The following is an 11,644-nucleotide window of genomic DNA, read 5'->3' on the forward strand; positions in this document are numbered from 1 at the left end:
CGGTGCAGCAAGCTATGCAGAGATGTGTCGAATGCGAGCTTGCGTCTCTAGGAGGATAGCTGGAAAGAGGCCGAAGCCAATGCGGTGCGGTCTCGTGTGCCGGGTCGGGGTCGAGGTCGAGATGAGGGGAAGGCCCGCCAAGCAGAGTGTTCTGTTTTTGGAGGAGCTATGCGGCTGTCAAGGACGGCCGTCTAGTAAGAGCAATTGATAGGGAGACGGCGAGGCAAAAATATTGCAGAGAATCGCAAGTTTGTTGAGGAGAAGAGGAGAAGAGAAACAGCCGGCGACAGGAGAGCGCAGATGTTGGGAGGAGGAGAGGGGCGCGGCGCTGGACCGGGTCAAGGCTGGGCTTGAAGCTGTGGGTGACCTGTGATGGAGGCTGGAAATCTGGGCAGGCGAAAAAAAAAGAATGACCAAGGCAAAAACGAGAAAATCAGCCCAGGCCAATTAGGCGCCAGCTCACCAGCCAACGAACCACTGAAAGCACGCTAAGCAGCATCAGAGGAACCGAGCCCAGCCTACCACAGCGCCTGGCGGACATTTTTAGCGGGGAGCTTACAGGGCGGGTCTGGGGAAGTATTTAGCGGCAATGCAAAAAGAAGTACTAGGTAGTTACTAGAGGGGGGCTTACCTAAGTTTGCAAGTTTGCCCTGACGGACATGGACAAGTTTGTGGTCCCCAAAGGTTCAAAGAATACCGCCGAAGCTAGATCTCTTTCGTCTTTTTTTTCCCTCGTTGCGCCTCACTTCTCCTCATTTTTACCCCGTCCTTACTCGAACCCCATGACCCCTCTCTCCACAACCCGTCGGCCGATGGCTGCCCGGTGTACGCAAATCCCTCTCGCAACCAGCCGTGGCGTCGGCCATTTCCACCAAACTTGTCGGCCAAATTCTGCTCGCTGCCATTGCCATTGTGCGATTGTTCTCTCGCTTCCTCCATAATTGAGTTGAACTAGCATTGTCCAGTATTTCCCTCACCCAAATCTCCCTCATCCCACTCGTGTTACCCGCGTCTCCCGCAAACACACATTTCGAACCGTCCTCAGCCCTTCGCCATTTCTCCGCACCCGCACGGTGGCCGACCACCGGAGCCGGCTCCCCCACCGGGCGTGCTAGCGTCATTAGCGCAAGCCTCTCCGTCACGGCGCCGGGTCCACGGCGTTGACGATTGGCCTCACCTGGTTGTTCCTCCTGACTTTTTTGGCAGGTTTGGAGGAATGTGTAGTCAAATGCAATACAGAAAATCAAGGGGCCATGCTGATTCTAGACTTTGACAAGGCCAGTATATTATCGACTCTGGGTCCTGCTGTAGAATCAGGACTTGATGCGCGGCCGGAGAAATGAGGAAAATTATACATGGTCAATTCTCTCCGGGAGAAACGCTCACCTTTTTGGCCACAGGTCGTAGGATTGTCTCTTTTTCTCCGCCGACGCATCGCACGGTGTGAGGTGGTGCGCGCTGCCCGGCTTGAAGCATCTCGAGGTGCATTGATGAGCGCAGCGATCCCAATCAACGACTTCAGGTTCCAATATTGACCATAGATCCAGGTAGTCTGCTTGCTGTTATCGTGACATATTGGTCAAAGCAACATGAGGGTAAACAGGTTGCGCATTCGTAATACAAAAGATTTCGCCGAACCTTGAAGGGATGCAAAGAGGAGAGCAGTTCTACGGCGTCTCACATATACTATCTAGAACATGAAAATCCAGAGATACTAAGCGCAGATAATGAATAGGCATGCGACTCGTCATGGCCTCCTGAAGCACTATATCACATCACACACCTGCAACACTCTTTCCCGCGCGTTCGTCCCTTCATCTCAATTTCTACAAGACTATAGTCGTAATTAATCCACGATATTAAGCACCACCCACTGCAGCCACGGTCCGTTTCAGAAAAAGCACTCTATATCAGAACTGCCCCTGGCGTTATCACCAAGCCTCGCGAGTCACCAGCCTTGCTGAAGCGGCATACCAAGAAGAAAAAAAGTGTTTCGAATAGCTCGCAACGAACAACTCAAATCTATCAGACCAACGCGCGAAACAGGACCTAACGTCGAACACGGGGTGACCGCACGCAACCCCCTGACAACCGCACAGCCAGGGCCCGCTTATCATTGCCTAATCAGGCTAGACTGGTTAGGGTCACGCCCTGGCGGATGGACGTTATCCCGCGCCGAATGTGGGTCCAGGTGGATATAAATGGCTTGTGTTACGTCAACAATCAGAATATTCATTCTTTTCCTCCAAAAAACACTTCTCCACACACAACGGCTTCCCCACCCATGCACACGTCATTTTCTCCACTTTCAATGTCTTCCTACAGCGAATCAGACGTCGGCAAAGGCCTCCGCTTACTTAAAGACGGCTCCTCATTGGCTAAGGCCTCCACTGCATGCAGGGTCCCCAAATCAACCCTGCGCGGCCGCAAGCAAGGTGTGGACTCTCGCAAGCGGGCTACGCAGAAGCGGCAGGCAATTCCCCCCTATTGGGAGACTTATCTGGCCAATTACGTTATACACCAAGCCAAAATCGGCCTAGCTCCATCCCACAAGCAAATCAGGATGCTTGCCGTGCGGCGCCATGCCGAATTGGGCTATCAGCGCCCTCTTGGCAAGCATTGGCTAACCCGCTTTCTCCAACGCCACCCCGAAATAGCAACAACCCGGGCCCGGCCGATTGGACTGGATCGGGCCACTAGTGCAACCCCCGAAAAGATCTCCGCTTTTTTCGACCAATTGCAACACCCAGATTACAGCGATATACCCAATTCAGCAATTTGGAATATGGATGAGACAGGCCTACGTGAGGGACTAGGCCTAAACGGGCTAGTCCTTAGCCGGGCTGGCCGGAAGTCGACCCCAGTTATGCAGCCTGAGCCAGGCAGCTGGATCACGATTTTGGAGTGCGTCTCCGCAGCTAGGGGGTCAATTGACCCAGTTATTCTGTTCAAGGGCCAATTAGATGTCTGGCGGCACTGGTTCAAGGAAAAACTGGACCCTAACTCCAATTGGTCCTATAAGACAACTCCAAAAGGGTGGACCAGCAATTCTATCGCGATTGATTGGCTCACAAAGCATTTTGACCCACTCACACGACCCGCCGACCCCTCACAAAAGCGGCTGCTAATTTTGGATGGCCACGGCAGCCACTGCCAGCTCCACTTTATGTGGCTAGCCTTCCAATCAAATATCATGCTGCTATATTTGCCTGCCCACACATCGCATATCCTGCAGCCGCTTGATATGGGGTTATTCGCGCCCCTCAAACGAAAATACCGCTCTGCCTATTCGAGCCTAGCTCAGGGCATGGAACTAGCCAATCAGAAGGCATTGTTTATTGACGCATACGCAATTGCACGTGCTAGTGCATTTACCCCAGAAAATGTGCGGGGTGGGTGGCGGGGAACAGGAATTCGACCAATCAATGCGTCGGTGCCCCTCTCCCACGTACTTGTGCTTGACCCACACACACCTCATGACGAGCCAATCGCACCGCTCAGCAGCCAGGAAAGCGCTGACATTCTCATCAGAACCCCAAAATCATGCAGGGACCTCCAACGAGCGGCATATGCGTACAAGCAAGGACCCACCCCGACTAGCTTCTTTCGGAAGCTTGAGAAGTATATGACGCAACTTCAAGGCGAGGTGATCAGCTTGAAAGAAGAGGTGGGGCACTTGCGCAGCAGCCTCAAGGCGTATCGGCCAATCAGACGGAAGCGGGTCCGCATTGACCCCAACCAGAAATTCACCAAGGTGGTGGACATCATCAAGGCTAAGCCTCTTTCGGTAATAGCTCCTGACCCACCTCCAGGGCTCTCTGACGCGCAATTGGCTGAATTCAATGATGGGTTCGAGGTGTGGGAGTTGGAGTATGACGCAAGTGGGGACGAGGACAACCAATCATATCTCGAGCAAGAGGCAGGGGATCCACAGTCTATGGAGACAGAGTTCCAAATCTAGTTTAGCTTTATGCACACTAATGCACACTAATGCACACTAATTTTCCCACTATACCCTTCTTGGCTGTGCGGTTGTCAGGGGGTTGCGTGCGGTCACCCCGTGTTCGACGTTATCGTCATCGATTTTTCAGCGCAAGGTTTATCCTCTTGGGCGCAAACACGGCCAGTGTCAGACATGAAACACGCAACAGCCCTTTATCAGTCAACCCTTCTATCAGTGAGCGACCTCCCTCCATAGACGGGTTCACCGAGCCAACATCTGCATCGACAGCTGTTTGATCTCACCGACTCCTGACGTATCGACATATTCATGCAAACTCCTTCGTCCCCAGTGTGATCAAGGTTCTTGGGAAGCACAGTGCCCGTCAACGGACAAGGTACCGGCAGGGCCAGGCTGCAGGAGCGCATCGGCCGTGCATCGGATACACACGACGTCGCACCGTCATCGGGTGAAATGAGCGGCGGCGGGACTTGTTTTTTTTTTTTTTCTTGCTTGTTGCATCGGCCGTGTCCGGTTGAAATGACGGGCGCCCCGCCCCTGGCGACCTGCAAGGCTGGAGGATTTGCTCGTACGGCATGAAAGAAACCTAGCAAAATAGCGATTGCATTCAGATGCCTGTCCCGGTTCTACTGCAACTCGTTCTACCTTTTTACACTCCCTTTCATCTCCCCAGACAGGGGAAACCACAACATCGTCGGATAGTGACGAGTATCAAACCGGCAAAAGAGCCAGGTTCTCGAGCCCATGTCAAGGTTCGTAAGATTGCACCCGCGCCCCCGGTTCCAAACCGCCAAAAAGTACCGTTCGTCTGCACCACACTGTGTGAATGAACCACGGCCGCCAGGGTAACCGCACGGCCCCTGGCTCGGGACAATAAACCCGTCAAGTGTGTGTGTGTGTGTTCATTTACCCCTGACTATCCTCCATGCACATCATCAGCCTCTTATCCCATGATCAGTTTAGCGCAATTTGTAGTAGCCTCATTTCGCTAGGAACCCACTGGCGTTGCCAACCGGCGGGGGAGCCTTGTCCGGACTGTTTTACAAACGTCATCTTATCATGAGCTGAGCCGGGAAAGTGCCGCAACTGAAGTATTGTACATTACATGGTGTAGTTGGCCATTGATTTTCTGCTGTACGGAGGACACATTACAACCTGCTTTGCTGGCTTGGGCGACCAACGAGCACCGCCAAGCTTACAGCCACTCGGCCCCACGGCGGTGCAGCTTCAGGGTCCGGTGAGAAAGCTGTTACGGAGGACTAAAGTGGGAATAAAATTCGCAAGTCAATCTAGAAGGGAGAAGAGAAAAAAGCAAGACAATGGGGCCCGCGCGTGATGCTGGCGCGCAAGAAACCCAACTGGGCCCTTTCTCGCGTGAGGAACCGGGTTTTTGACCCAACAGAGGACACTGGGTGGTCCCATTCTTGAATAACCCTGACAAGTATCCCAACGGGCTCGTACGCTATCGACTGGGTTCAAGTTTGCTACCAGTACCTACGGATTCGAGTACACGCGCGACCAGGCTGCGTAGCCTCTTTCATTTCCTCTTGCCACGTTTGCCGCATGCCGCATCCCAGGAAACGCGCCCCCTTCTTCCGCCCAGCGCACATTTTGGTAGTTAATAGTAGTTTAAAGCCGCCGCGCCCCGAAACGGCAAGGCTGCCGTCTCGACGGCGCACAAGGCCCAGCGCAAACAAACGCTCGTGGTCCCAGCCCAAGAAGAGACGAATGAACTGCCTCTTTTATTCAAGTACACAGTGCTTTTGACAAAAGAACCCGGGTAACCGGGGCGAGATGTTGCCCTGTTTTTTCTGATCGGGCCACAGACCGCCCAAGCGCTTTGACGCTCTGCACGTGGCAAGCTTTTGGGAAATACAGAGCGCAACCGCAGCAACAGGTGAAAAGCGGTCATGGTGTAAGAAAATGCGAATGACCTCATTCATGCAACCACCCTCTGCCGTTAACAAGACGAGGCTCTTGGGTTCCTGTCAGCAGCAACGCCTTCTTTGTCGTCTTTCTCTCTCTCGTCTTGTGTTACCCAACGCAGCCAAGGCAAACTCGACGTCGCCGCCCGGAGCTTTCTAGCCTCGTCCGAGAATAGCATACTTTTTTTTTTCTTTTTTTCTCGGTTCCTGGATTCAGTGGGGTTGACAACTACAGCCGAGTCAATCGTCACCTTGCATAGCAGGCAGCAGCCTTGCAGCCGTTCTAAAAAAGAAAAAAAGAAGGAAAAAAGAAATTTTTCACCAAAAGTACTGCTGCGTTGTCTTCTCTCGACTCTTAATATAGAAATAAATCTGGTTGTAGAAACAGGCAGCGTCACGGGCCCATCAAAAACCCTCGCATACACGGTTATTAGGCTGCAGTAGTTCCGAAGCCGTCGATGGAGGCGATGCATAAATACGAACAGAACAGATGGGCTCCCACCGCTGCCAAGTCGCCGTCAAAAGTCCTAGCAAAAAAAAAGAAAAGCCCGTTTTGACAGATTTTATTAGAGTTGTTCAATACATTGCACACTGTGTTTGCCCATTTTGTACATGGCGTCTCGCCATGCCCTCTTAGCATATCACGTTTTCGTATCACAAGCGAGCCGCCCATGGCCATTTCTTTCTTCTCTGTAAATTCACACCACGCTGCCGCTGAAATAAATCTGAACCGCCGTTTCCAGCTTCCTTAGGCAGCGGCTTACACTGCGCTGCCCCTGCACAGCGGCTCACCGTGCAGCGCAGAACGGCTCCGCAGACGTCATCGGACGTTTAAGCTTTCATCTCGCATGCAGATACAGCCATTCTTCAATGCGAACTACCTAGCCAACAAAACCCCCACCAACCTCTTCGTTTGTGCCTCTTTTCTACGGCGGGTACTGGGACATCACAAGGAGAGCAAGAGCAATAAAATCGAGAGGAAAGTCGCAGTTGCGAGTCAATTCAAAGTTACCAATCCATAGGCCCTGAACCAGGTCACCTAAACAAAACGCCTGGCCTCTTCAGAGTTGCCAATTCCCAATTATCACTCTTGTCAAAAGAAAAAAGAAAAAAATAATAAAAAACAAGTTAAAAAACGCCAAAGTTCCTGACCAAAGTCTCGCACTTCGTGCAGCGTGCTGTCCTGTGTGCCCTGTGCGCCGAAATAAACCATGTTCGAGTGAATGAGTGAATGAGTGTAGAGAAAAATTGCCGACCAGCGCCGCAAAGAAATAACCGCCATGAATGGATACAAAAGAGACGCCACGCTATTATCATACAGTGTCTTCATAGGTAATCGCCTATGCGCGAACGCTCATCCGTCTGCTCAACGAGAAGCCACGGATGCCGTTCCTGGCACCACTTGGTGATGTAGGCGTGGCGGGTGCCGTTACCGTCTGCTGGCCATTCTTCTTGGCGGCCGTCATGGCATCGTAGTATTTGGGGGGTCCCGCATGTCTTGACTTGGGTGAGACAGACCGGTCGTCCAGTAGTTCCTCCGGGGCCTCGCCCACCTGCTCCATGTGGACAAAGTCGTTGTGAATGACGGGCGTCAGTGTAGGCCGGCTGCGCTTCTTGACCAGGCTGCTAAAGGCACGGGAGAGCATGGCCGTCGGCGTCTTGGGTGTCTTGATGCTGTCCGTCTCGTCCTTGTCCGTCTTGCTGGCCGCAAAAGGGTCGATGTGGAGGAACTTGGGGCGGCGCCTCTCCATCTCCAGACTGGTCGTCATGCTGCTAGAGCGAGGCGGGTGGCCGAGGCTGGTGGTGGAAGATGTCGCCGACGAGGTGGAGCGCATGCGGCCAAGCATCGGCGCGGTCGAGATGGTGCGCAGGGCAGCGTCGTTGGATGGTCGGCGAAGTGATCCCAGTGAGGCGCTGCGGCCGGTGAGATGGACCACCGAGGGCTTGCCCGAGAATATGACGGAGACGGCGCGGGCAAACTGGCCGTGCGTCGAGTAGCCGTCGAGCGATTCTTCGCTGTCCGAGTCAAACGAGTCGAGATCTGAAAGGTCGTCCGCCGAGGACGAGCCATCCTCTTCAGACGACAGGTACACCAGGTGAGGCGCAGCATGCGTGAGAACGGCGCGGTCCTCGGGCAGCTTCTGCGGCATGGTGGCGAGGAGCCTCGAGGCTCGCAGGGCGCTCTTGGCGGGCAGAGCAGGTGCGGCAGCGGACATGAAGGGCTCGCTCTTGGTAGAGTGTATTGAAAGCATGTCGTCGGTTACTTCGTCAGTCACGGAGCTGAGGGTAGTGGTTGTGGTTTGTTCAATGGACAGGGAGAGGGAGCTGGAGCGAGGTGTGCTGCGAGCAGACGGGTTATAAGTCGACGGGAGCTCTGACGCGGTGTGGTGGTCTGGAATGGAGGCGGCGGGGACGGTGGCCGGGTATGGCAGCTCGACGAGAGACATTGTTGGCGTTGACCGGGCGGTAACAGAAGCTAGTCTTGGTCGATTTTGCAGTGTGGTGTAGGCGCGGCGAGGTCTCGTGGTGTGACGGAGTCCTTTTACACCTGGTGATGCGGGTACATCCAGGTGTAAACGGGACGCTATAGCAGGCGAGACGCCGAGAAAAAAAATAGGCACGCGGTGCGCTCTCGTGTGTTGTGTTGATTGTCCTGTTGAAGACGACGCGGTTATCGAAACTCGGGAATCAAAAATGAGCTGATTTCCAAGCTCGCCCAAGGTTGCGTTTGTAGTCTCAGCGGTAAGGAGCGAGGCAAACGGGGGAGGAGGGCGTGTATTGGTAGTAGTACGAGAGGAGAGAGAAAGGAATGTAAATCTTGTTTGAATAAAGGCCCAGCCAAAAGAAAAGAAGAGTGGCCCTTATTACTTGCAAAGAATGCAAGAAACTGTTTTGGGAAGAAAGAATACCAGAGCAAAGATCGAAAGGGCTGGGAGAAGAGAGGTGTGGCCGAGGGGTTGGCGGGCTGGTATATCATTTCTGGCCGAACATGCAAGCGCTCCACCGGCTGGTATGTCGGTGGGTGGTGCGGCGCACCGTGCAAGATGGGAGCAGGGCGCACTGTGTACCTGCGGGGCTCTTTAACCGGGTCGCAGGCCCCCCTGGTCGCAACGAGCAGAGAGCAGGGGGGAGCCTGTTGGTGGGGATCGTCTTTTTGAAAAAAGAGAATCAAACAATTAATTATTGAAATGGGAAGATCCGTAGTTGACGACAGGGACTAGCGCGGCAGGATATTGCCAAGTTCCTGATGCTGCCGTTGGCCGTTTTGCCCACATTTGCTCTGGCCCACCACAAGAACAAGGGGGTCATCACCAAAACACGAGCAGTTACTCGCCCCAACCTGTGTGGCAGCTCCTTTGCCCATGACTGGTTGCTCACGAATATCCCCCAAGTTCGAGGTTAACCAAACGAAACCCATCCCGTCTTGCTTCTCGCTGTCGCAGACTCTGTTCCAGCTCGCTCTCTCCATCGAGCATTCCGTCGCAGACATTGCTTCATCACCACCGCCAACCCACGATTGGCCCTGTTTCAACCTGCCCTTGGCTAATAACGAATATGTAAGGAACCGTTTTAGAATGATTCGAATGTCTTAACTAGCAGTTAATAATGGCGGCGGATGGTGACGGTGGCGTTGGTTGTTGCAGCCACACGGCCAAAAAATAAAAAGGAAGCAAAATCGGCAGTTTCCCCTGTTGGAAACAATTCTGGTTTCTTTTTTCGCCATGCTTTGCAAAATCTCCGTTGCAGTTTGACAATAATGTTTTCTTTTTCCTTTTTCCTCCCCAGCACCAACGAGATTAGACTTTTTGCTTCCTTTTGATCCTCTTCCGGGGTCCTGCACGTCACTATCCTTGACATCTTTCGAGGACAACTTCGTTATGTAGCCTTGCCAGATAGGGGTCTAGTATGTATTATCACGTTATCTCGACTCGGTACATCCGTTGTTCTCTCCGTCTTCATCCGAAGACGCTTCACGTGAGGAACGCAAAGCACATGGCCAAAGACAGAGGTCTCACTTCCATTATTACGGCAGAGGAGAAAAGAGAGACAATGCCCAAAATACAATGGCCCAGCCAAGTTGCAACAACCGGCAGCGCGCCACCCAAGATGGATCAATGGAAACTGCGTGCATGCAGTGTGCCTATCCCAAATCCACTCCCCGCCGACCATCATCGTCCTTCTTACCGCCTCTTCTTGTTATAAACCAAAAGTCTTCATCTTCCTCGTTGTACCCAGTGTGTCTTTTCCACTTCTTCCTGGCGCCATTGTCGCTTCTTCGTCACACATATGTACATTTTCGCTGGCCGCCCTCCTCTTCGTCAGCCCCGCGCCACCAGCGTCCTCCCCTCTTCGCCAATCGAACGGCAGTCCATCCAACCATCATCAGGTGGTTCCCAGAAAATCCTCCCCTTGCCCGCCTTCCCTAGCTCGCTCTCTTTTCGAGACCTCGCCAATCATCGTCATCACCGCCCCTACTCAACTCGTTCCCGCCTGACCCAAGAGGGGGGGATCCGGCACTAGCCAAGTTGGAGTCTTGCCATGTCGCCCAAGGAGGACTCTATCAGCGAGGGCATCTGCTCTCTCTTGACTGAGTAAGATGCAGCGCACTGTCCATGTGCTCTGATTGGAGCCTCGCCCAACGCCTGGCGCAGCCAACCAAGGCGCATCCTCGCTGCTGTCAGTTATCCCGTTTTTCTTCTTTTCAATACTTTTGTCTGCATCTCGAGCCCTGGCCCACATGTTAACACAGTGTAGATATAGCCACGCTACTCTGAGCTTTCGCCTGACCTTTGCAAGTGCAAGTGCCGCCGAACGGTGTCCTGCGCCGGCGTGTCAGATCCCTGGCACTAAGTAGGTTGGTTCATAAGAAGCCGCCAAGACCAGGTACGCGAGAAAATGTCGACGCTGGCGACGCTGACTTGGCTTCCTGCTGTGTAACCCGTCTATTCTTCGCCGGTATCGCTAAACTAGTACGGAAACTACTGAGGAAACTACTGCACTGTAGTTTGTATCGGCGTAGGCTCGAAAGTGTCAAACTGTTCCTAGCACACTCTCAGCCTTTAGACACGTTCTATTATTACTCTCGACTCCTTGGAGTCGAGGACTAACTACCGTTTGTTAGCGCCGACACCATTGTACCAAGTATAATAAGCCCACAGAATGTATTCATGAGCATTGCATTTATGGCATTGTTGGACTGACAAGCCATTGAAAAAACCAAGGCAATAGGAACTACATATCATATGTGCATTCAAGTCAGGACGCATGAACCGGTCGATTGTCCATTTTCCTGCTCGTTGGGCCATGACCCGTCAACTCTCGGCGTATCCGTCATGTCGCCCACTGTTAGCCTGTACAAGCCACAGAGCAAGCAACCGGTCGCGACGGCCAACAACCGTCAGAATGTCATTATCATGGATTCCTGGGCCCTTCTTCCATTGCATGCCAAGCCAACCAAGGAGGGCCCAAAAAAGCAACGACTCGGTTGAGTGATGCGCCCTGCCTCCGCCCTCCAGGACCGCTTGCCGACACCAGGGCGGCTCACTGACCTTTCTCACCACCTCTCACAGTCTCTCAAGTACTAAGCACAGTGCAGTCTTTCCTCGACCAAGTCCCGAGTCATTTTGCGAAGAATAGTATTGTGATGACTATTGTAATACTCAACATCTGTGCCAGAGCCGGCCCTTTCTGCCTTGGCGTCTTCAAAATCTGTCCTCATCGGCAAAATTGCTCCAACGGTGCCTTGTTTTCCACACGC

At 53.1% G+C, this 11,644-nt stretch overlaps 3 protein-coding genes across 3 annotated transcripts; 1 reads left to right on the forward strand and 2 right to left on the reverse strand.

The window, feature by feature from the left end:
• Positions 1–758: 758 nt before the first annotated feature.
• Positions 759–1,488, reverse strand: CCM_03737 (uncharacterized protein; the record flags this gene model as incomplete). The annotated part of the gene is made up of 2 exons (XM_006668885.1): positions 759–1,262; positions 1,387–1,488. 2 exons carry the CDS (start codon positions 1,486–1,488, stop codon positions 759–761), a joined length of 606 nt encoding a protein of 201 aa, XP_006668948.1.
• An 823-nt stretch (positions 1,489–2,311) lies between these two features.
• Positions 2,312–3,961, forward strand: CCM_03738 (DDE superfamily endonuclease, CENP-B-like protein; the record flags this gene model as incomplete). The annotated part of the gene is made up of 1 exon (XM_006668886.1): positions 2,312–3,961. One exon carries the CDS (start codon positions 2,312–2,314, stop codon positions 3,959–3,961), a length of 1,650 nt encoding a protein of 549 aa, XP_006668949.1.
• Positions 3,962–7,226: 3,265 nt separating this feature from the next.
• CCM_03739 (uncharacterized protein) lies at positions 7,227–8,333 on the reverse strand (the record flags this gene model as incomplete). Its single annotated transcript, XM_006668887.1, has 1 exon — positions 7,227–8,333. One exon carries the CDS (start codon positions 8,331–8,333, stop codon positions 7,227–7,229), a length of 1,107 nt encoding a protein of 368 aa, XP_006668950.1.
• Positions 8,334–11,644: the final 3,311 nt, after the last annotated feature.

Source organism: Cordyceps militaris (genome assembly GCF_000225605.1).
Source record: "Cordyceps militaris CM01 unplaced genomic scaffold CCM_S00003, whole genome shotgun sequence".
Lineage (NCBI taxonomy): Eukaryota > Fungi > Ascomycota > Sordariomycetes > Hypocreales > Cordycipitaceae > Cordyceps > Cordyceps militaris.